Source organism: Oryza brachyantha, chromosome 1 (genome assembly GCF_000231095.2).
Source record: "Oryza brachyantha chromosome 1, ObraRS2, whole genome shotgun sequence".
Lineage (NCBI taxonomy): Eukaryota > Viridiplantae > Streptophyta > Magnoliopsida > Poales > Poaceae > Oryza > Oryza brachyantha.
Window position 1 is genome coordinate 7,209,307 of NC_023163.2, and position 22,769 is coordinate 7,232,075.

At 42.8% G+C, this 22,769-nt stretch overlaps 3 protein-coding genes and 1 non-coding gene across 5 annotated transcripts; 1 reads left to right on the top strand and 3 right to left on the bottom strand.

Moving 5' to 3' along the window:
- Positions 1–64: 64 nt before the first annotated feature.
- Positions 65–6,160, bottom strand: LOC102700947 (rab escort protein 1). Its single transcript, XM_015832668.2, has 10 exons — positions 5,057–6,160; positions 4,853–4,975; positions 4,648–4,747; positions 3,557–3,595; positions 3,048–3,264; positions 2,866–2,941; positions 2,511–2,706; positions 2,316–2,396; positions 1,846–1,951; positions 65–724 (listed from the first exon to the last, which is right to left on the bottom strand). The coding sequence occupies exons 1-9, from the start codon at positions 5,824–5,826 to the stop codon at positions 1,862–1,864; spliced, it is 1,692 nt and encodes a 563-aa protein (XP_015688154.2). The 5' UTR covers positions 5,827–6,160; the 3' UTR covers positions 65–724; positions 1,846–1,861.
- A 591-nt stretch (positions 6,161–6,751) lies between these two features.
- On the bottom strand, positions 6,752–11,551 carry LOC102705855 (disease resistance protein Pik-2-like). Its single transcript, XM_006643977.2, has 3 exons — positions 11,351–11,551; positions 10,468–11,231; positions 6,752–8,848 (listed from the first exon to the last, which is right to left on the bottom strand). Exons 1-3 carry the CDS (start codon positions 11,549–11,551, stop codon positions 6,754–6,756), a joined length of 3,060 nt encoding a protein of 1,019 aa, XP_006644040.1. The 3' UTR covers positions 6,752–6,753.
- Positions 11,552–16,804: 5,253 nt separating this feature from the next.
- Positions 16,805–17,001, top strand: LOC121053331. Its single transcript, XR_005811014.1, has one exon. It is a non-coding gene; the product is annotated as a U2 spliceosomal RNA (small nuclear RNA).
- Positions 17,002–17,180: 179 nt separating this feature from the next.
- Positions 17,181–20,777, bottom strand: LOC102706139 (actin-related protein 6). 2 transcript variants are annotated; one of them, XM_006643978.3, is made up of 9 exons: positions 20,355–20,777; positions 19,284–20,070; positions 18,503–18,704; positions 18,368–18,431; positions 18,189–18,273; positions 18,048–18,098; positions 17,904–17,966; positions 17,662–17,826; positions 17,181–17,524 (listed from the first exon to the last, which is right to left on the bottom strand). In XM_006643978.3, the coding sequence occupies exons 2-8, from the start codon at positions 19,976–19,978 to the stop codon at positions 17,697–17,699; spliced, it is 1,290 nt and encodes a 429-aa protein (XP_006644041.1). In that variant the 5' UTR covers positions 19,979–20,070; positions 20,355–20,777; the 3' UTR covers positions 17,181–17,524; positions 17,662–17,696. The 2 variants fall into 2 exon arrangements, with proteins under 2 accessions (XP_006644041.1, XP_015692735.1); XM_015837249.2 differs by lacking the exon at positions 17,181–17,524 and having other exon boundaries at positions 17,532–17,826.
- Between the last annotated feature and the right edge of the window lie 1,992 nt (positions 20,778–22,769).

Consider the following 22,769-nt stretch of genomic DNA (forward strand, 5'->3'; position numbering starts at 1 on the left):
TGGTGTTGTAAATATCAATATATATATATTTTTAATAAATTTGATCAAACCTGAAATGGTTTAACTTAGAACAAACTTAAAAGAACTTTCAGTATGAAACAAAGGGATAGTACTATTCCAAGCGGCCAATGGAAGAACTTCACAAAATTTACACATTTTCCTCATACCAATGCCTTACGCTCCCCAAAACAGAAGAAAATATGTAGATCGGGATTTCGCTGTTGATTGGCAGCCATTACAATTGTCAGAACAGATCGATTAAGAATGTACTATTAAGCATCAGCGAGCATTCTATGCAGCAATTTTGTATCAGCTCCACGGTTCAACTCCAAACTCATTTGATATTCAATTCTTCCTTTCGTTCGTGCAATGATTTAGACAGCACTCTGAATTGGCAGATTTGTATCTTTCCTATGCAGTATGTACCAACAAATTCTGCAAAGAATTCGTAGAACAATGGATGCACACGTGCAGTAATCACACAGCGATTCATATGGTGTGATGTTTCCAAAATTCCAACTGCCAAGGACATTTGCTTCGCTCGCTCAAAATATTTTACCAGTAAGATGGTACTTTATACCAATGATGGACATCAACTTGGTCAAGACAGATGGAAAAACGGAATTCACAAGGTAAAATAAGGGTTCGGGGTTCCCCTTGCTGTAATATTTTCTGCCTTTCATAGTGTGACTTCTCCACAATATCTCGAGTAGAAAACAAAGTCCTGTCCAAAAAAAAATTCTACTCAGGACTAGTCAACATCTGGTACCAACAAATAGATCACAGTAAATCATATGTAGCCAGGTTTTTTCAATCTCAATTGTTCTGAAAGAATCTGCTACGTGAGGGCGTGAGGCAGTACAAATGTATAATATATCGTAAAAGCCAATCAATGAGAGCATGAGATAGCCTAAGGCCGCGTTCGTCGGTGACATGATAAGATAACTTATCCGACGCGGAAAACGTAGCAATAGATTAGTACATAATTAATTAATTATTAATTATTAAAAAATATGAAAGACTAATATAATTTTTTAAAACAACTTTCCTATAGAAAATTTTTGCAAAAGATACACCGTTTAGCAGTTTAGTAAGCGTGCGCGCGGAAAACGAGAGGGATAAGAAAAGTTGTGCAGCTCCCGAACACGGCCTAAGTAGTTACTGGAATTGGCAGTCCTACTCAATGGAATTGCCAATTACTACTAGTAGTATGTATATGGTTTCCGTGTGGATTGTGGAGAAAGGAAAAGGATAAAATTCCAATTTTCAAAAGAACAATGCATTGAACAAGGATGACATTTGAGAAAACCAAACAACCAAGCCGCCAGTACATAATAAGATCTTTTAAAAGAATATATGCATTACTTTACATATGCATATTTTAGCAGCATAAACCTATGCATTGTTCATTTGGTCATGGAATTGTAATTGAGAAAATTCCAAAACAGCTGACAGAACAATTGAAGGATTGAAGGCTCTACTGGCACTGTTGTAATGTTCAAATATCTATGCATCTCCTGGCTTTTACTATTCAATTTTTTTCATAGCTTCCTGGTAATTATTTTGTCCATCGCAGGTTTATGCTCCTCAATTAACAGGTGCTAAGGAGAAAAGTTGTTTCAACACTTTCTATGCCACAAACTCAGTCGATTACAGGTTTATATGTAACAGAGCAAACATAGTTAAGTTGCACAAAGTTTCACTTGGAAGGTTTGATATGTTTCATATGCAATGAGGTATTATGAGTACTGCAACTCCATGTGCAAAGAATGTTTTATTTTCAATTCCAATAACCAATGAATTAAACTTGTGTAAACAGTACAAGTTCACATGAATATATCTTACCTCTGCAAGGATGCATTTACTCTGCAGAATCAGAGTCGTCATCAGCATATTTCGGAGCTGAGTTTCTAGGAAGGAACTCTTCATTTGGACAAATATATGTGAACAACTGCGTAAAAGGAACAATTAGATGTCAGGTTGGGACTGATGCTTTCCTGTACTCCGTGTAATTTTACCATCTCAACATAGTATGCATCTATAGCCAAATGTAATAATTGAACTGAACAGTCAACATCTAAAGCTATCTCAAACACAGCTTACAAAAGATATAACGGATGTGCACCAGGCTGCCACCAGGGATGCACAGATGCATCATGTATGTTACTCCTAAGTTTGTTTAATGTTAACATGGTAAAAAATCATCCCATATTGGCAGGAAGCCAGGAACAGGCATAACTTCCACAACTAACCAGACTTTCTGGCTTACTTTCTGATGTGGGCACTGGGCAGTACAAATTTGAGAGAAAGTGTACCTTTTTTGTTGATTCAAGTATACTCCTGTAGTCCAGATTTTCATCGGGTATGGGGCATGACAATGCAGTACCAGATGCTCCCTGAAAGTGGAAGATATGAAAGCAGGTATTTGGGTTACAAAAAAATAAATATGCACAGCTGAACAGCAAATGCTTTTACCAATGCTGAAACTACCATGCATGAAATTTATGCACCTGTATAATCTCTTGGACATATACACAGCTCCAGAGTAGTGTTGGCTTCACACACTCATTCTTTTCACTGGTTGTTTCCAAATGACCTTCCAAATCATCTGAAGCGTTAACTGTGAAAAGAACATCTATTGCTTTGTTGATGCAATTCTTTCCAGTTAAGGCATCAGTACATGGAGTAGACAGATATGCCATAAACCTACAACCGATATTAGCTTGTAAGGGTCTAAGGGAAGCGCCCACTAACACTATACAATAATAGCTTTAAATGATTGATTCCTGCGTGGAAGGTAGTGAGAATACCCTAACACTGCTATGTAATAATAGCACGAACAACTTATCTCTAAAAAAGACTTACATTCCAGGAGGGCATACTGCTAAATTGCTGCTCAATTGAAGCACCCGGACAGCTGTAACCTGCTCCTGTTCTAGTGCTAAAATGAAGGAAACAGATCATGTCAAAGATGAGAAGCAAAATCATCACCTTTGGCTACATAAAGAATGCTAAGCACAAACACAGGGAGAAATGGCTGTTCTTACACTTTGGGGGGAAAACAACCAGAACATTTGATGAATCTTGTTTCACAGAGCTGCTGATTATGCATATTCCCCTAGCAACTTTTCCTGGTGAGTTTGATACTGGAGTATTGCATGGCACACCCAAGGAAGGAATTTCATATGATGGATCAAGTACCAACTGCTGGCACATGATATCCTGACCAGATGCTAATCTGATGCCTACATAATGCTTTTTTTCCTGGTCAACAATACAATGATTATGAGATATTCATGGGGAAATAATCATATAATTAGTAGTGTAATTGTACAAGTAAAGCATGCAACATGCCCATGGGTAAAGGGACAAGGAAAATAATCAATGATATTGTGATGTTAGTGAATCAGTGATTAGTTTGGACATGGCAATTAAAAAAACAAATAAACAAAATACATAAGAGAAACAAGAACTTATAACGAATCTGCCATACGATTGATTTGTTCAGACAAAACTAATAGAATGAATATGTCTGACTGAGATTAAATGGATGCACCTCATCAACAAGGAGTGCTGTGGCTGGCATTCGCAACACCTGAATGACAAGAGCAAGAAATTTGAGAGGGTAAGTATTAAAAAGGTCATACAAGGCAACAAATTATGGTATGGTTAGCCTTCAGAAAAAAAAAAGTGCAAGTCATTCAAGTAGGGAGATGCTAGAACATTACCCTAGCACATTATTCTCATAGAATAATAGGGTCGCAATCAGATTACAAGAAACATCACACAGAGCGTAGGCCCTAGGGGCATACAGCTACATAATTACTCCACCCATCTTTTTTAGTTGTTGTTTACGACAACAACAAAGTCTCCAATGGATATGTTTGATTATTACTTTTCTAGTTACATATCCAAAAATCACTTCCTCCGTCTCCTATTATAAGTCACTTTGGTTTGCCCTAAGTCAAACCTCTTTAGGTTTGACCAAATTTACAAATAAATATAGCAACATTTCCAACACAAAAATAAATATACCATAAAAATATTCAATGGTGAATTTAATGAAACTAATTTAGTGTTGTGGATGATAATATATTTTTCTATAAATTTGGCCAAACTTAAAGATATTTAACTTAGGACAAACCCAAAATAACTCATAATATGAAATAGAGGGAGTAAGAAGTACACGAAAGTGTTTCTCATGACAAATCCACTAATGTTATTTCAACATATCAAATCTTTATTTATTTATTTTCATGTGCTCCCTCCGTTCCAAAATGTAACCATTTCAAGGATTTGAATCTTGTACCACAATATAAGAATTACTGGAACAATTCACAGCGATACTTGTTTAATTAATCACTTCACATTCAAAATTCTTCCCATTTTATCCCCACCTACCCGCTCATTCATACTCATCCTCATTTATTGAGGGGCACCATAGTCTTTTTTTTTCTTAACCTTAATCCATGTTAAATAACCTAGAAATGCTTATATTTTGGAACAGTGTATATAAGAGAGCTAAGATTTTGAGGCCTGACTTCACACATTTTAAATCGTCATCTATTGGAGAATAATCAAATAATAACAAGCAGAATCCGCATGAGAAAAATCAAAGCCAGATGTATTTCAAGAATATCATCTTACATATAGGGCACCTTTAACAGCAGCGCAGCGACAGAAAGCTTGAGGCAGCTCACCATGCCCATACATAGGATAAATGAAAGCTCCTTCAGCATTAGCAAACCTGCTACAGATAAAATTAGATGTAAAATGCTAGGGCTAGAGCCAGGACCTTATTTTAAATGTCTTTCTAAAGTATACAAGAAAAGGTTCAAGCAAGCTAAGTGACCTCCCGATGGACGAGGAGTAAAGAGCAATGGTCTTGACTCCTTCTCTCGTTGTTAACAACCTCTCACAAGAGTCTGCACCATCCTGATCATAATCCGCCATTGCAATCGCATACAAGACAACCCTGAAAACAAGGCACAGAAGCTAATCTTAGACACCAATGCTAAAAATAGAGTACACAACCAGTTCAGGGCGGCCTCCTTACGCTCTCATTTTGGGCGAAAGATGCTGCTTCTTGAGGAATTCGATGAAGGGGAGGTCCAGGTCCTCATCGGGCAGCTTACCAGAAGCCTCGCCTTCCCCAGCTGCATCGCCCGCAGCTAAGGCGGCAATGTGAGCCTGTACAAGCTTGAAGAACCTGAAGAGCAGGTTCTTCTCCTTGAGCTGGAGGCTTGTGTCCTTGAAGATGGCCTGCCTCGAGTCCGGCACCGGGTAGAGGCCACCTTCCCAGTAGAGCAGGGTGCCCCCCTCCACGCTCTTGAACTCCACATGGTGGCTCCCCCCTGACCTGAGGAGCAGGTCCACGGCCTCGTCGGCGCAGTACAGAACCCTGGGACCCACCAGGTCGGCGGTGAAGCGCCGGGACGGCTCCGGCACCGCCCCCGAGGTCTCGACCTCCGAGTACAAGCTGCGGCCGCGGAGATCGACGGCGGCGTACGGAGTAACGGAGGAGGTTTCATTGGGTGCGGAGGAGGGCGGGGAGGGAGCGGGATCGGGAGAGGAGGAGGAGGAAGAGGAGGTGGAGAGGAAGGAGGGGAGGGACGGGAGCGGGAGCGGGAGGGAGGAGAAGAGGGAGCCGTAGAAGGGGTTGGGGTCGACGTGGAGCACGGTCTTCCCGGCGGCCGCGCAGGCGGCGGCGAGGACGGACTCCGGGAGGCCGGTGCCGCACAGCACCACGTCGAACGAGGCGGGATCGATGGTGGGGTATTCCTGCGGCGAGCATCCGCCGCCGGTGCCGGCGGGCGCGTCCGCCATGGCCACCCGCCAAAAGGAGGGACACCTCGGATCCGACTGAAAAGGAGCAGCTCGAGCAGCTCGCCGCCGGCTTGTGGTGCAGGCGCCGACGCCGCAGGAGAAAAGGGGGGCGTCGCCGGCGGCCTTGTCCAATGGACTCGCTTTGGAAGGGAAGGGAATGGGCTGAATATGGTTCGGCCCACACAATTCTCTGCATATTATTGATTCCCACTTCTTATGATGCTCTTCTTATCTTGAAATTTTAATTTGCTCAGTGGGTATTTACATATCACTTGGTACAGTAATCACTAGCACAGTTTGTGTTATCTGTAACGTCTTCACTCTCATATGTAATGGCTCGGGAAGTCGATATTAAGAATTAATCACTGATGTGGCTCATCATCTATAACAGCTCGAAAGGATGAGATATCGTTGATAGGAAAACCAAAGCAATAGAGAGAAAGTCGGCCTAGCCCTTATGCTCGCTATCATCAATGTCCAAATGCCCTTCACCTCTGGATTTGCGATCCTAAGGCTAGCCTGGTGACGAATCTGTGCTCATGGGCCAACGTTGGATCAGCGGTCCCGAGCCCCGCTGAAGGAGCTGTGTCATGAGAAGGAGAGGTCAGAGGAGCTGCAGCAAGGAGGATGGTTGCCACCGTCGGGGAAGGAGCTGACCTATTGGCACCAAATCCATCATTTTTTACCCAAATATTTTAAAAATTATTTATATTCAAAGTTCTAAAAAAATTTAACTCAAATCTTATCTAAAAAGACAACTACCATATAACAAGGGTACCAAAGTTGTTGCTATAACACTAAACCAATACAAACCCACGCACAGATGCTCCGTGACAGAGCAAGCTAGAAGATTCATGTGGTAGGATGAGTAACCATATGAAAGCTCGATCTAGGAACAAATGTGTGTACTCTCTCCATTCTTCGCAATCAGCTAGATGACTCAGAGTCCTCCATAGGGCGATCATCCCTGTAAACTCTTGGCTTATTTGGATGTGTCTTACACACCGCTACCATCCCCTCCACCACAGAGTCAACAATAATATGGCCAAAGAATTCAACCTCCTTGAGCCTCGGGAGTTTATCAATGCCAACGATTCCATCTATAGGCTCTTTGAGAAAGGCCAACGTGAGCCTCTCAAGCTCGGGGGCACCTCCTTGGAAGCTGAGCTTGCTAAGGTTGGGCAAGTTGTCCAAGATCAGCTGCTTGAGCCTGCGGAATAGGTTTTCTCTGATGTAGAGCTCTCTCCCCATGTATGACTGATGGTATAGCTTGAGAGAAAGAAGGCTAGGAAGCCTCCCTAGCTGCTCCATGACCATCTCCCCATCATACAGGAAATTCTCTCGGAGCGAAAGGTCAACCAAGTTGCTAAGATGTGAGATCCATGGTGGTAGAGCACTTAGCATGCCCCATAGGTAGAACTTCTCAAGGAAGATGGGTGGCGAGCTCAGCTCCATGAAGTCCTCGAGGCCAGTGTCACCATTACGCCAATGGATGATGGAAAGGTGGCGTAGTGAGTTGCTTAACTTACTCAATGAGCTAGCAAACCAGTGCCATTTGTTACCTCCGTAGTCGGAGTTGAAAGCGCATAGCTTGGTCAGCCATGGTAGCTCACACAACTCATGCATCACAAGGAAGCTCGATGCGACATCGACATGGGCAATTGTCTGAAGGGACCTCATCCTTCGTAGACCGCTGGGCAGAGTCATGGCTTCTAACGGTTCAAAGATCTTCACGCGACGAGTTCTTGTGTAGTGCCTATACCTGCCAGCAAGAAGATGCTTTAGGTTTTCAAGCCGGGTGATGGCCTCCGGGATCACCCTAATGTGAGTTTCCCTTATGTCTAGCGTCATCAGTTCTTCCAGCCTCCCTACTGATTTCGGCAGCCATGAAACACCGGTGTCTCTAAGGCTCAGGTATCTCAAAAGGGGCAACCTGTAGATGTCTTGCAGATCTTGCTCGCTCAGCCAACGACAGCCTTCGAGGTCCAGCACCCTTAGGAGCTTCAAGCGTGCGAAGCTAATCGCCGGCAATGGTTTGACAGTGCATTGAAGCATCAGCAAAGAACGAGCAAACGACAAGTTTATGCCCCACTCTTCCTTGTAGTTACCCTGTCGCAGCTGCCTCTTCCTCCTCGATGGCTTCTCATCGTTGGAATGCTCCTGCACCTTGTCACCGCCATGGGGTTTCTGGCCGGTGCCATGGACCGAAAACCGTCGGATCTTGTCATGCCCAACTGTTGATGCCACCATCAGGTTGTCCTCATGCTGCCGGTTGTTCCCAAAGAAGGAGATGAAGTTCTCCTGGATGCACTTGGCCGTGACCACCTCCAGCATTATGTCATGGACCTTGCAGCACCTGACCACGCCGCTGCTAGCAACTCGAGTGGGTGTGACAATGCTTCTACTGACAAACTCATCAAGGTACTTCTCTGCAGCCTCTTCTGGATTCCATTCACGTGTGCCACCGATGAAGCCCTCAGCCGCCCATCGCCTCACTAGGGGCCCTCTCTTGATCTCGTAGCCCTCACGGAAAATGCTCAGATACAAGAAGCATGCCTTCAAATGGTAGGGCAGATCATGGTAACCCAGAGAGAGTATCCTCCTCATCCCTTTGAGATCAGCATTTGTTTCTAGCCCATAGCCCAATCTGGCATAGATCTTGCTCCATTCTGTCGGTGTCATGTTCTCCTTTCGAGTTAGCATTCCTCCAATGCTGACAATGGCTAGTGGCAAGCCACTGCATTTGTTCAAGATATCCTCGGAGATCTTCTCCAAGCTTTTGTACTGTGGAGGGCACTCGTCTGACTGAAACACTCTGTTGAAAAATAGCTTTCTGGATTGCTGAATAGGTAAGGGCTCCATTTCATGAACATGGTCGGTGAGGCTAGAGCAGCAATTTTCAGCAACATGTCGATCCCGTGTAGTAATAAGTATTCTACTTTGCTTGTCATTATCAGGAAAAGCCACCTTCAGATTTGCCCAATCCGCTAGATTCCATAGGTCATCCAAAACAATGAAGTACCTGTACATGAAAAGGGGACTGTTTGTCAAATATTACAAGGAAGAGTGGGGCATAAACTTTGTTTGTTACAAAAAAAGGGAACTGTTTGTCAAATATGCATGATTTGTCTTCCTTTTCATGATTTCTCTTGGCATGCTTTTTTGGAAAGTACAGATTTTGTTCGTTACAAAAAATACACTTTTTAAGCAAAAGCAGAAGGTCAACCTTATTTCATTAATTGGTAGCGTCATATATATAGTGAGGATTTTACCTCACTAAACAAGGCATAAATTAAAGGGGTCCCCTTGATGTCATTCTCACTGGACAAGTCATAAATACTATTCACTTTTTAACTTTGACAACTCGGTCATTTTTTAATAAAAAGAAAGCAAATTTGAGATGGTTTCCATGTTCTATGATCAAAAATTCAAAATTGCACAAAACCCAACATACATATCATGATTTCTTATTGTTCTAAAGTTTCACAATACTATACCCTATATTTTTTTAGATAATGAATACTCTACCCTATATAAATAACGCATTTACTTAAAAGTTAATACATAGAGAGTGTGTGTGAAATAAGGTTTGTTGGTTGAAATTTTCAATACTTTGGAAAATATTGTTCTAGATATGCTAAAATTAATTGATATTTTAAATGAGTCCAGGGTTTTAAGAAACACTTAGAGTATAAAATCTATTTCAAATACTTGTCACCGTGTATTATTCACCTTATAACTTTGACCACTCGTCCTTTTTTTCCTGAAGTTCAATATGTATTTAAGTTAGCCATATTAGTGATATGTATTGTGCATTGATATAAATATATAGCTTTCACTAATTATAAATTGAACATTTAGAAGTTATTAATGGTCAAAATTTAAAACACCCTTGATCAAAGTGACAAGTATTTGAAATTCCGGTTGCATTGGTGCCCCAAGATATAATTGCCAAAAATGATATATTGAACCCTACCCATAGAACATCTAATAGCTTCTCATACCACAATATCCAGTTGCAAAATACAACAACCTTATTTAGATGGGGCTAAAAAGTTTAGTCCCATGTCATATCGGATGTTTAAACACTAATTTAAAGTATTAAACATAGATTAATAAAAAAACTAATTTCATAAATGAGTGATAATCCGCGAGACGAATTTTTTAAGCCAAATTAATCCATAATTAGAGCATGTTTACTGTAGCATCACATAAGCTAATCATGGATTAATTAGACTCAATAGATTTGTCTCGCGAATTAGTCCAAGATTATGGATAGATTTTATTAATAGTCTATATTTACTATTTATAATAAGCGTCCAAACATTCGATGGGACAAAGGACTAAAAATAAGTCCATTGTCCCAAACACCACCTTACTACTCCCTCCGTTTCATAATGTAAGATGTTTGACTTTTCTGGTCGTAATATTTGACTATCTATCTTATTTAAAAATTATAGAAATATCATTTATTTTGCTTATGTCTTACTTTATTATCAAAAAAAACTTTAAGCATGATTTGTCATTTTTTGTATTTGTACTAAACTTTTAATAAAACGAACAGTCAAACGTTGCAATAAAAAAGTCAAACGTTGCAATAAAATGAAGACAGTAGTATCTTTATAAAACAAAGCTAAGTACCTTTTGCCGTCCAATTGAAAACTGCATTGCGTGATGAGCTGTGGTATGTCCCAGGTTTCGACTCCTCTGAGCGGGTCATGGTCGCCGGCGCCGCCGGCTGTTTCTTGGCCGCATTTCCGTGGATCTCTCATCATCAATGGCGTCTGGACGAGCTGCTTCAGCAACGATTCCAGCAGCGCGCGGAGGTCGCAGTTCCGGGACACCGTCACGAACGCCCGGTGCTGGATCCCCTGCACCGTCGGGCTGTTGTACACCGTCGCCGCCAGCGTCGTCTTGCCCAGGCCGCCGAAGCCGACGATGGAGACCACCTTCCGGCGGGCCGGGTGGCCGCCGCCGTCCTCCAGCAGACTGAGGATGGCCTTCGTCTTGCTGCGGACGCCCACGAGGCGGGACTCGTCGATGTTGAGCGCCGGCAACCGGCGGTCGAGGTCGTCGTCGTAGCGCCAGCGGCCGGGGGAGGAGTCGACGGCGCAGGAGCCAACGGTCTTGGGAATGGGCGGCGCCGGCGCCGGCGCCTCCAGCCTGTACCTCAGCCTCCGCTCGCTCACCTTGAGCGCGCGGGCCTTGAGGATCTGGACCTCCACGGCCAGCTTGTGCATCGCCCGCAGCGTCTCCAGCGGCCGGATCACCGTCCTCCGCAGCCAGCCGGCGACGAGGCCCTCGTCGCGGAAATGGCGGCCGCGGCGGCTGTGGCGCCAGAATCCGTCGATGCAGTCCTCGGCGTCGTACGCCACCTCCCTCACTTGCTTCATCCACGTCCTCGTCTACCTCACAACAAGCACAGTGACGACTCCGTCATCAGCAAGCTGACCATGCAAGAAACACACGTGATGAATCGAGCCACCGGCCTGCGTGCAGGTGCAGCTCGCCTAGCTCTCACCACCTGCTCGGTCTGGTCGTAGCCGTCGCCGGCGGCGGCGAGGTCACGGAGGCAGGCGTTCATGCTCTCGAGGTCGTCCTTCAGCTCCTGGATCTCGTGGCGGACGCCGCTGAGGAGGACGTACTTGTCGGAGAGGAAGCCACCGAGCTTGCGCAGGAGGATCCCCACCACGCCCTCGGTGGAGCTCACCACGGCGGCCTCCATGGCTGCGGAGACGGGAGACCTCGCCGGTGGAATCCTCTCTGTGAACCGCGCATATATATATATACACACACCGCAGGATAGTTATGCATGGTCCTGCCGATCAATGGATCATGTGCATTTTCTAGTGACAGAAAAATAAGCTGAGAAATTTTGTTGATTTTTGGCTAGTTATGCTCAGTTTTTCTACTTTTTACAAAAATTTTTTCCAAAAGTTTTCATATAGAAGTGTGACATCTTTTTTTTCTAAAATAGGTTTTTAACTTATAGAGTTAATTTCATCATTTATAATATCAAATAGTTTTTAAATTTTTCATCATTTATATCAAATAGTTAATTTCATCGTTTATAATATCTTCTGAGCCTACTTAGTTCATGATTAGTCATAAGTGCTACGGTAACCCAAATAGGGATGACCGTGGTCATTCCGCAAGTATTTTAGGGTTAACTCTAGTTTAACTAAATAAACTAAATTTTATTTTATGGTGAAACTTAGTAAATTTGTTGAACTAGAGCTGGTCCTAAACTATCCACGTGTCAACCCATGCTCATCTTTAAACCATATTTACTAATGACGGATTAATTAGGCTCAAAAGATTCGTCTCGTGGTTTTCAGGCGAGCTACGAAATTTGTGTTTCATTCGTACCCGAAAACCCCTCCTAACATCCGGTCAAACGTCCGACGTGACACCCAAAAAATTTCTTTTCGTGAACTAAACTGGGCCTAAACCTACTCCCACATTGCTACTGTACAAAATGACAAATCCAAAACAATTAGATTCGATATAATTAATAATGGATCATGGCAAATTGAAGTCAAGACAGTCTTGATTGCTTTTCATACCAGAAAACCGGTGTCCGGTGACTACTACGTACATATATATATGTGGGCAGTTGGCCACCAAGTCTAAGGTCAAGTATGCTATTTCACACCACACCAAGCCTGAGTTCAGAGTGTTTTCACTCAATTTTCTCTTTATCTATAGATTAGAAAGATAACATTACTTTTTTTTGGTTCAAACGGTTGAATTGGGGTTCGCCGATTTGGTCCTTCGATCTTTTTTTAAGTGTAACAAAAGTAGGAGAACTACCAGAATGTATTAGCAAAAGTTCAAAAAAGAAAGAGTACATGAGAGAGGACAACGAGAATAGAAGAGAGATCGACATAGCTGAATGAGAGGGGCACCTAACCTCAAGCACAGAGAAGACAGCATCCCCCAAACCGGCAACAAGACGAACATGAGGGAGCCCTTCTAGACAACGTCTCCGAGGAGGTAACAGCGTCAATGATGCTGTCAATGCCTATCACGAGCACCAAAACTCGGGTTTCACCGGAAGGGAAGTCGAAAAATACTACGACGATGCCCCCAAGGAGGACTCCAACCTCGTAGGTGTTGGCATCGCTGGTATTGGCCAGAGACCGAGAGGTTTTCACCGAGATCAGCTTCCACGGGATCGGTCTAACTTACTCGCGTGCGCGTGCTCAGGCGCGCGATTATATATATATATATAAAGCCTCTATCCTACTGCCAGATGTAATTACTCCCTTCACGTCTAAAGTGCAGAAGCATCTCTATACATATTTCTTCTCTTTTCTAATAGAAAGTATAAACTCTATACATGTAGTTATATCATTCACATGAGATTTAATAATGTCGATACTTTCTGTTGGATGGGAACAGAAACAGTTATGAAAATATTTTTCATCATAAACGTGTAGGGAGTAGCTACACCTGGTAGTAAGATCTAATTTTCCTATAGGAAATCTCTATCCTACTACCAGATGTAGGAAATCTCTATCCTACTACCAGATGTAGCTACTCCCTTCGCGTCTAAGGTGCAGAAACACCTCTATACATATTTGCGTGCTACAAGATTTTGATACAAAGAATCTAGTAAGCCATATAAATCAAAATTTAGAGATGATTTAATATGTTTTTGAACCCCGACTCATGGAGCAGCCCGTGAGTTGCAACTCACCATAGCTAAACTCTCTCTCTATATATATATTATATGTATAAAACTCTTTATATCAAAATCTACATACATATATATAACTATTATATATACATAAAATATTATAGATATAAACTTAATATAGAAATTTTATACACATAAAGTAAAAAAAATAACTATTTTTTTGGAAGTGTTCGTGCGTCTTCTTCACCGCGCGCGAAATAGACTTTTCGACTTCGACGACCTACCCCCATGGTGACCCTCATAACACAGCCCAGTAAAAGGAGGGAGACATTATCCTCGTCCAACACACCATCTGACTTCTGACTTCGTACGCTACCCCCAAACACATGACTACAAGGCAACTATGAGTGTTAAGGGTATGTACAATGGTATAGACAACTGTTGCTATTTGATATACACAGACAGCGAAACAGTTAAGTTATACAATAGATTTTGCATGTATAATATTCAGTACACTATTTTTTTTATGTCTTTATTTGTTACAAGCAATCAATGCATGACGTTTTTCTTTGAAAAATATTACATACAACTTAGGAGCACGTGCCTAAACAATAGACGAACGAAGAGACGGCATTCATGTTTTTTTTCTTGAGTTAACGATGTGAATATATATAAATATCTCACTGTTGTCCATGTCCTAAGATGAAAAAAGAAAGCACCAGGCCACCACCATCGAGGCAAGGCAAAAAAAACTAAGGGCCTCTTCAGTTTGGATGAATTTTACGAAAATTTTGAAGGAATTAAACTGTTTTCTCTGAAATTCCTGTAAAATTCTTGTGATCCGAATAAACCCTAATCTTGCCATCCTTGACAGAGTAGTTTCGACTTAGCTCATCTCTCCATCAAATTACATTTTCTTCAAGGGCAGTGAATGGTACCTATAGCCAACACCAGTTTGACAATTACAATTATCCCCACACAGGGCCACCTTCATTGTTCTCTCTCTCTGGTTCTGTGACATCGGCCATTTTGAGTGGGATCAGTATAAAATCCTAGCTTAATTTAGGTGTAGTGTCTTATGTGTCACAGAGCCTCTAGTAGTCCTACTACATTGTCTTTTGCACACAAGGGAATCCGATCGAAGAATCAATCATGCCAGATATAATGAATGTCTGGCAAAGTCATTAAGTCAACACACGCTTGATTGCCTTTCATACCAGAAGACCAACAGTTTGTCAATTCGTGTCCTGATGACAATATGGCTATTGTATTCAGAGCTTGAAACAAATATGATTTTGACCCGCGCGACCGCATTTTGCCCTGTTTAGTTCCTAAAACATCACATCGAATCTTTGGACATCTAAATAGAGCGGTAAACATAGATTAAACAAAAAACTAATTGCACAGTTATATAAGAAATCGTTTGACAAATCTTTTGAGTCTAGTTAGTCCATAATTAGTCCTAAATGCTACAGTAACCCATATGCGCTAATGCCAGATTAATTAAGCTCAAAAGATTCGTCTTGTGGTTTCTATGCGAGCCGTAAAATTTATTTTTTTCATTCGTATTCGAAAAACTGGACTGACATCCGATCAAACGTTTATCATACACCCAAAAATTTTCGTTTCTCCGATTAAACACCTAATAAAAGGTCGTGGGAAGGGCGAGCGATGCCCTGTGCCACGTACGCTATTTCACTGTTCCTGGAACAGTAACTTTCTCTGTGATTTTTTTTCCTATGCGAGCGATTGTTTTTCTTATGCACCGATGCTTTGCGCGTTGGTCTGCTGTGCTATGGGTCCGGCCTTTGTGGGTCCCACTTTTCAGCGATTTGTTTTGCTAGCCACTTCTGTTTGTCCTGCCTTATACTTGCGACGTGCGCTGCAGGCTGCGGCGGGGCGGGCGCGGTCGCTGCGTTCGGGGGGACGTGGCCGGTGCGGGGTACGGTCGGTGGCGGTCGGTCCGGTCGCCGTTAGTTGACATCAGATTCGACGGCGGCGCGCGACGGGCGGCGTTTTTGGGCGAAACCCAGTACGGCGGAGTTAAATTTAGACCCCGTTTAGGCTTAGATGGCAAAAGTTTTAGAAGAAATGTCACATCAAACATTTGACCGGATGTCGAAAAAAGTTTTTGGACATGAATGAAAAAACGAATTTCACAACTCGGTTGGAAACCGCGAGTCAAATTTTTTGAACCTAATTAAGCCATCATTAGCACATGTTGGTTACTGTATCACTTATGGCTAATCATTGAGTAATTAGGCTCAAAAGATTTATCTCAAGATTTCTCCCATAACTGTATAATTAGTTTTTTGTTTCTTATATGTTTAATGCTCTATTTAAATGTCCAAAAAATTGATGTGATATTTTTGGAGAAACTTTTTGGGAACTAAACAAGGCCTTAGTCCTAAAAAGTTTTGGGGAGAGGTCACATCAGCACGTACGGGTCACACATTTAAAGTATTAATCGTAGTTTAATTATAAAATAAATTTTAGATTCTACCTAAAAATCGTGAGACAAATATTTTGAGTCTAAGTAATCCATCGTTAATACATATTGGTTACTGTAGTACTTATGACTAATCATGTACTAATTATGCTCAAAAGATTCGTCTCACATTTTTTCTATAACTGTAGAATTAGTTTTATTTTTCATCTATATTTAATGCTTTAGTTCGATGTCCAGAGATTTGATGTGATGTTGGAAAATTTTTTGGGACACTAAACAGGCTTTATTTTTTGTGGGTAGTGTCCGTCATAGTGGCTTGTCAGTCCTGGCGCACCCGACCAAATCAATACAAACTTTTGTTTAATTAAATTTAATAATTAAACAATTTTATAAATTTAGTGATAATCAACATGTGATTTTATAAGAATTTTATTCTTCTGTCTGAGTGTGGTATGATGTGCTATTTTGACTAAAAAAATTAGTTCAGCAATTAAAATTAAATATAAGAAAAAATTGCTACTCTTCCAAAATTGAGCATTTTATTTATTTGAATTCAATTTCTTCATAATTACAATTTGAATTACCACACCTACCTTGTGCCTTTTATTCTATATATCCACATTTTAATCCAGCTTTACTGCTCCACGCGGAAGTTCTCTTCTTCAACGTAACCCCACATGTCAGAGTAATTAAAACAAACAAACAACAAAGGCGAGGTCATGGGCCGCTCAACTACTACAAAATCTTTGGGCCCAAACGGCGGGAAGCCGCAGCGGAGGCTGCTGCTGCCTGGTTTTGCAGGGAGAGTTTAGTACCACCTCGCCTATTCAGCTCGGAGAGGCGGTCGCGTGTGCTATAAAATGAGGCGCAGGGCTCCTTTCCAAATTATACCTTTCTCGGCCTTTTGGCTAAGATCAAGTGTAGTATCTGTTCTTATCAGTTTAATATCTGATATGTGGGCTATGTGCCCACTTCGATATTAAATTTATTTTTTGTGGGGGAGGGTCCGTCACAGTGGCTTGCCACTGGGGCTCTCGCGTGTCGCCCAGGCGTTGCACTACAGCCTGGGCCTGGCGCACCCCAACCAAATAAATACAAACTCTTGCTTAATTGAGTTTAGTAATAGAATAATTTTATAAACTTGTCATTAAATTTAGTAATAAAGCAACTAATAAAATTCAGTGGTTTACTGTCGCAAATATATGATGTGCTAATTTCGTTCAGTAATTAAAATTAAATATAAGAAAAATTTGCTACTCTTCCAAAATTCATATGCTTCTGAAAAACGATCGTGTATGTTTCTAAACTAAAGTTGGTGCATATAGGTCAGGTACTGCCAGAGGGAATGACTGAAAGATTTTCATGCACATTGTTTCTTCAAAATAAAATAAGCTTTTCATGAAAGCAGAAAAACAAAATTGACTATTTGTCTGATCGACAATGTATTCCAAGGGTTGTAGACCTATGTTGTCAGTGATAAGAGACATCTGCATATTATCTCTGATACGTCAGCAAAAAGCTAGTAGGAAGGCTGAAATAACTAATGTCATTGGACTCTTACTGCCGGTAATAGGGGCACCAGATAAACGGAGCAAAGCTTCCAATTCCTATGTAAAAAAGAAGCACGAGCAATTGAGATTTTAGCATAATTTCATGCATCATTGACATCTTGAACCAAACTTCTTCATTGCCTAATTAATGAGTACTTCAAGACTTGAACTAGATGGTGCTAAGTCATACTTACAAATTGCATTTCTACTGAGCTGCTGGCCTACACCTTCAGTGAAAGAATCTACGACGACATCGCATTGAACCCATCTCTTCATACTCTGATTTTGTGATGCACATTGATTCAAATTCAGGCCTGTGTGCCAAAAGAGATCCACCTCTCCACGCACCAAGAATTGGGCTAGACAAAGCAACAGAACGTTAATGGTGACTATACATGTTCAACTTTGCATGAATGCAAGAGATAGTGTTACATACTCCTCCTGAGCAATTATCCTCACTTGGTAGTCATCAGGCACAAGAGGACGAAGCTCCTTTTCCCTGTCAATAGCAACTATATAAATCCCACACCCCTAGGGATGGTGTTTCAGATGTTAAAAAAATAATAAAAGATCATCTTACAGTCTTTCAGTGAATTGAGGGAATAATGTGCTTCCTCCTGTGAGGATAATGCTGGAGAATGGAAACAACCCAATAATTAGCACCATGGACATACTCAAATGTCAAGATATGTTCAGAATTCAGACAATAAATAAATGATACCTCTCAAAAAGCACAGGTTGAAGATATGGGTGGGAAGCTTGTATAGCGCGGACTATGCACTCAGCAAGCCCAGCTTGATTCATACCTATGAAATGCACAGTATTGATTAACACAGCATGACAGCAATAATGAACAGCTCAAACCTCAAAGTGCACATGACATTTAATAGAGATGCTAACCCAGATCAATTGGATGGAAAAGCATCTCTGGCACTAGGAACCTCTCATTGGTCAAGACAAATTCCTGAGTAGTGGAGAACACTGTTAGATGATACCACATAATATTGAGCATGTAACTATAGAACAAGGTGTTACATTTTGACTTAGTTCAGGCTTTTTCTTATCCTCAAACCTGCTCCTATCGCTGTCAGAACTATCTTTTCTAACTGATTCTCCATTAGTAGGCAGAGAGCAGTATCTGCGTGCCTCATCCAAGTCCTTGACAAACCCTTTCTTGTATGTTATACCATCAGGGAGAATGTAGGAGCATCTAAAAGGGTTATCCTTGGATGATAACCTGCAAAATAATTGTATAGCATGTTTGTAAGAGATGTCTAACTAAAACATGAATTAAAAAGGTAGTTGACAAATTACCATGATATGGTTGAATATATTGCTTAGCAAGGGTTCGGTGGAACAGACTATACTAGGAAAGACCACAAAAATATTGGATTGTGAAACATGGATGGATAAAAATCTCAACTGCATTCAAAACATGGACCAAATAATTATTTAATGAAAAAAAATATTAACATGTCAATCAGTGATTGTGCTGTCTTAGAAGTGCAATTCAAAGTTTCAAAATCTAGCTGCTTCTAATAAAGGGTATATCTACCCTTCACACATATACAAAACACACAGAACCTTTGTAGACTACAGCACTAAGATCCGAATATGCCAAGTTATCCGCACCTCATTAAGCTGGTTACACAAGCAACTCACTAAGAATTTAAAAGATGCAAATCCTTAGCAGGATTTTCTGCGTGAAGGACCATCTGACCTTGAAGGTGAACTTGAAATCAGGTTAAACCTGAACCCTAAACAATAAGCAAGAATGTATCCATATACATGGGATGGGATGAGGATGGAAGCAAACCTGGCGAGACGAAGATCACCAGGGACATCAAGGGATACAAAGCATAACTTTTCCTTTGCATCATCAATAAGGAGTGTTTCATCCATGACATTAAGGGAGCGATATGAAACTAGCTCTTTGAGATAGTTTGTGAGGGCCTTTCCACCAAGGTCCATGCGCCGCACAGCATAATTCAGCGTAAAGTTTTGAAGCACAGGAGATGCATGAGTGAAAGAGAAGCCACAGTCAACAACAAGGCTGCATTGAGCACGAAAGAGGAATGGCTGGCGGCTGGCCTCATAGAGGTGAACAAGGGAAGGAGCATCTGCAACACAAAGAGATTTGAAACCAAGCTCCTCAAACACAAGCTCATCAGTGGCATGTTGCAGTGCTGGAGGGTTGAACTGTGGTTCCACCAGTAGCAATGATGAGTTGGTTGGATCCACCTGAAGCAGGTTGCGTAGAACCCGCTCCCACACCTCCCGTTGCACTTCTGTATTGATCAGATAGCCACGATCAATAGGACGCCTCAATGTCATGCCAGTAACATCAACATCTGGTGCCTGCAGCTGGTCAGCAACTAGCCATTTCTTCGAACCAGGGGGCTTGGCCATACAGTTGGGGACAACAGCAATCGGATTCATGTCGCCACCAAATCCAGCCTTCAGAAGACCACCCCCATTGTCTAGAACCACAACACCTGATCCGCCTGTCATTATATGCCGCTCGCCTGTGCTCCTACTCCAGGTCTCTAACCTGACCTTGGTCAAATAAAAATCCAACTGGTATACTTGATATAAGAGAGCTCCTACACAAACAAATCACATAGGAAATGGTAAGTTGCTAAAGTTGAAAACACTCTCCACATGTAAATATCAACTGAATTAAGCTGTACATATAAAATAGCTCAATACAAGCATGAAAGAACACTATATAGCTAAGCTATTTATAATTATATACAACATCTATATCTTGACCAATCAACGCAACCTATCATCCATAAAAGAACTCAGTTTCATACGAACAAACTGGTTGCGCAGCAAATATGGAAAAAAGAGAAAATCAATAGCTCAGTAAAAATTTGAAGCTAACCTGTTGAATGCCGATCCTGCACAGCCGGTTACTCCAGGGCAGCCATCCTACTGTCGGCTCGCCGGTCCACCGCTGCCGGCAGCTGCGGCCTTGGTCTAGGGTTTGGGTAGGGGGCGCACAGGCTGCTGAGGGAGGAGGGGACTGGCGGGGGAGGAGGGGACTCACGGAGACGAGGCCGGCGACCCTGCGCTCGCTCGACGCCGGCGACACCACAGGGACGGGAGGCGAGGCGGGCTGCTGCCTTCTGCGATTGAGAGAAAGGGGGCAGGGAGGAGGAAGGCGCGAGGGGAGGAAGAGAGCGGCGCAGTATGCTCGACGCCGCCGGCAGCCGCAGACGGTGCGCTCGACGCCGGCGAGAGAGCCGCCGCCGTCGCCACGAGCCGTCGCACGCTGAGAACACCAGGCGCGTGCTGCGAGCAAAAACAGAAAAGAGAGAGAGAACGAGAGAAAGATAGAGAGGCGAGGGTAGTTTAGGAAGAAAAAGTTATAAATTAGACAAAAGAATTTTTAGGATTATAAATTAAACAAGTAAAATGGCAAAGTAACAAAGTGTACAACCATATGACTAGTATTCTAGTGAAGCACATTTCAATTATGATATTTCAGTGAATCTTCTCTTTTTTGGAGGGGCGGATATGCAATTTTCTCCAAACACATATTGGATAGAAGTTTGATGCAAGCAACACAGTTCCAACAACACCCGTACTACCTTTGAAACTTGGACCTCGGAATGCAATCCTCAGCCTTCAAATTATCACGGCATCAACATCTGGTCCAGCGAACTTCGTATATAACCTAGTAAATGCTCAGTAACACTAACGGTTCAACGACTCTATGCACGATAGAATCGTTCCGATATGAGAGGAAAGTGCGGTATCAGGAAAGCAAAGAGAGAAGTATATCTCTGGCTACCTCGAGTAGAACGGGGACGGTTCGAGGCGTGCTCAGCGGTTACTCTCACATAAGGCGGCAGACGGGCAATCGACAGAGCTAGTTGCAAGCCAATTTTGAAGAAGAAAGAGTGACAGCATACACACGAACGGTGGGGAGGAGAGGGAGCGTCGGCATGCTTTCGGGAGTTCTGAGCTAGAGGCGGCGGCGGCTTGGCATGCAGGTTAGGGAGAAATGAACCAAAGAAGGAGTGCGGGGAGGGAGGTGTGGGTTCGCGTCACGGTGAAAACACTATCTGGCTACATAGAGATCCACAATTTCCGCAACAAGAAGCAATCATGGCCATTTTCTTTTGCACAGACGGTCGTGATTTGGCATGATGCCAGCTACACCATAACAAGTGGTCTCGTACCACATTAAAGAGAGGTCACCATAGAGGATGGAGGAAGAAAGGAGAAAATTAGGTGGTGTTTAGTTGCCAAATTTTTTTGGCAAAAATATCACATCGAACGTTTGACCGGATATCAGAAGGGGTTTTTGGACACGAATGAAAAAACGAATTTCACGGCTAGCCTAGAAACTTTTGAGCCTAATTAATCCCGTCATTAGCACATGTTGGTTACTGTAGCACTTATGGCTAATCATGGGCTAATTAGGCTCAAAAGATTCGTCTCAAGATTTCTTTCATAACTGTGCAATTAGTTTTTTGGTTTATCTATGTTTAATGCTTTATTTACGTGTCCAAAAATTCAGTGTGATGTTTTTGGAAAAAAATTTGGAAACTACTACTATTATAACATCCTTAAACACAGGCTTTCGCTACCATTCTGAATTTTGACTTCGTTATATTTTCGCTTCTCAATCAGTTTCTACATGTTATAATAACATCAAGGACGAAAATATCCTTACACTTTTCTTCTTCGGCGGCGGCCACCGTGGTACACTCTCGTCGGTTCCGGTGGGTGATTCATGGCGATGGCGATGGCGCCAGCGGGAGTCGGAGCAAACGATGCCGACGTGTACGAGGCACTGGAGGGCGTACCCCACCAGCCATAGGCGGAGCGGCGTGACGGGGCTCTCCTCCATGGAGGCCACAAGCACGGCCGCGGCGACGGCGATGTTCCATGCGATGTCGAGCGCGACGACGGGGCGGGAGTGTGCCCAGTTCGCGTGCCTCCTCTCCAGATGCGTCGTCGTCTCCCGCACCAGCATCGACGGGTCGCGTCGCCTTGCCGCGCAGCCAATGAGCGCCGCGAGCCGGCTCAGCCTCGCCGCGGATGGCGGCGGAGGTGACGGGCTTCGCGACCGACAAACCGAAGCAGCGGCCGCCTCGCCTCCTTTCCAGCTGCATCTCGACGCCTAGTACACTCGCCAACGGTGGTGGAGGTGGAGGACGATGATGAGGAGAGGGGCATCGTTGCCCTGGCTGGCAGTGCGTCCATGGCCGCAGCCGCCGCCGCCGGCAAGCACAGAGGACGGTGCTAGGCTACTCATCGCCCGGTCATGGACACCGGCTTTGTCTCC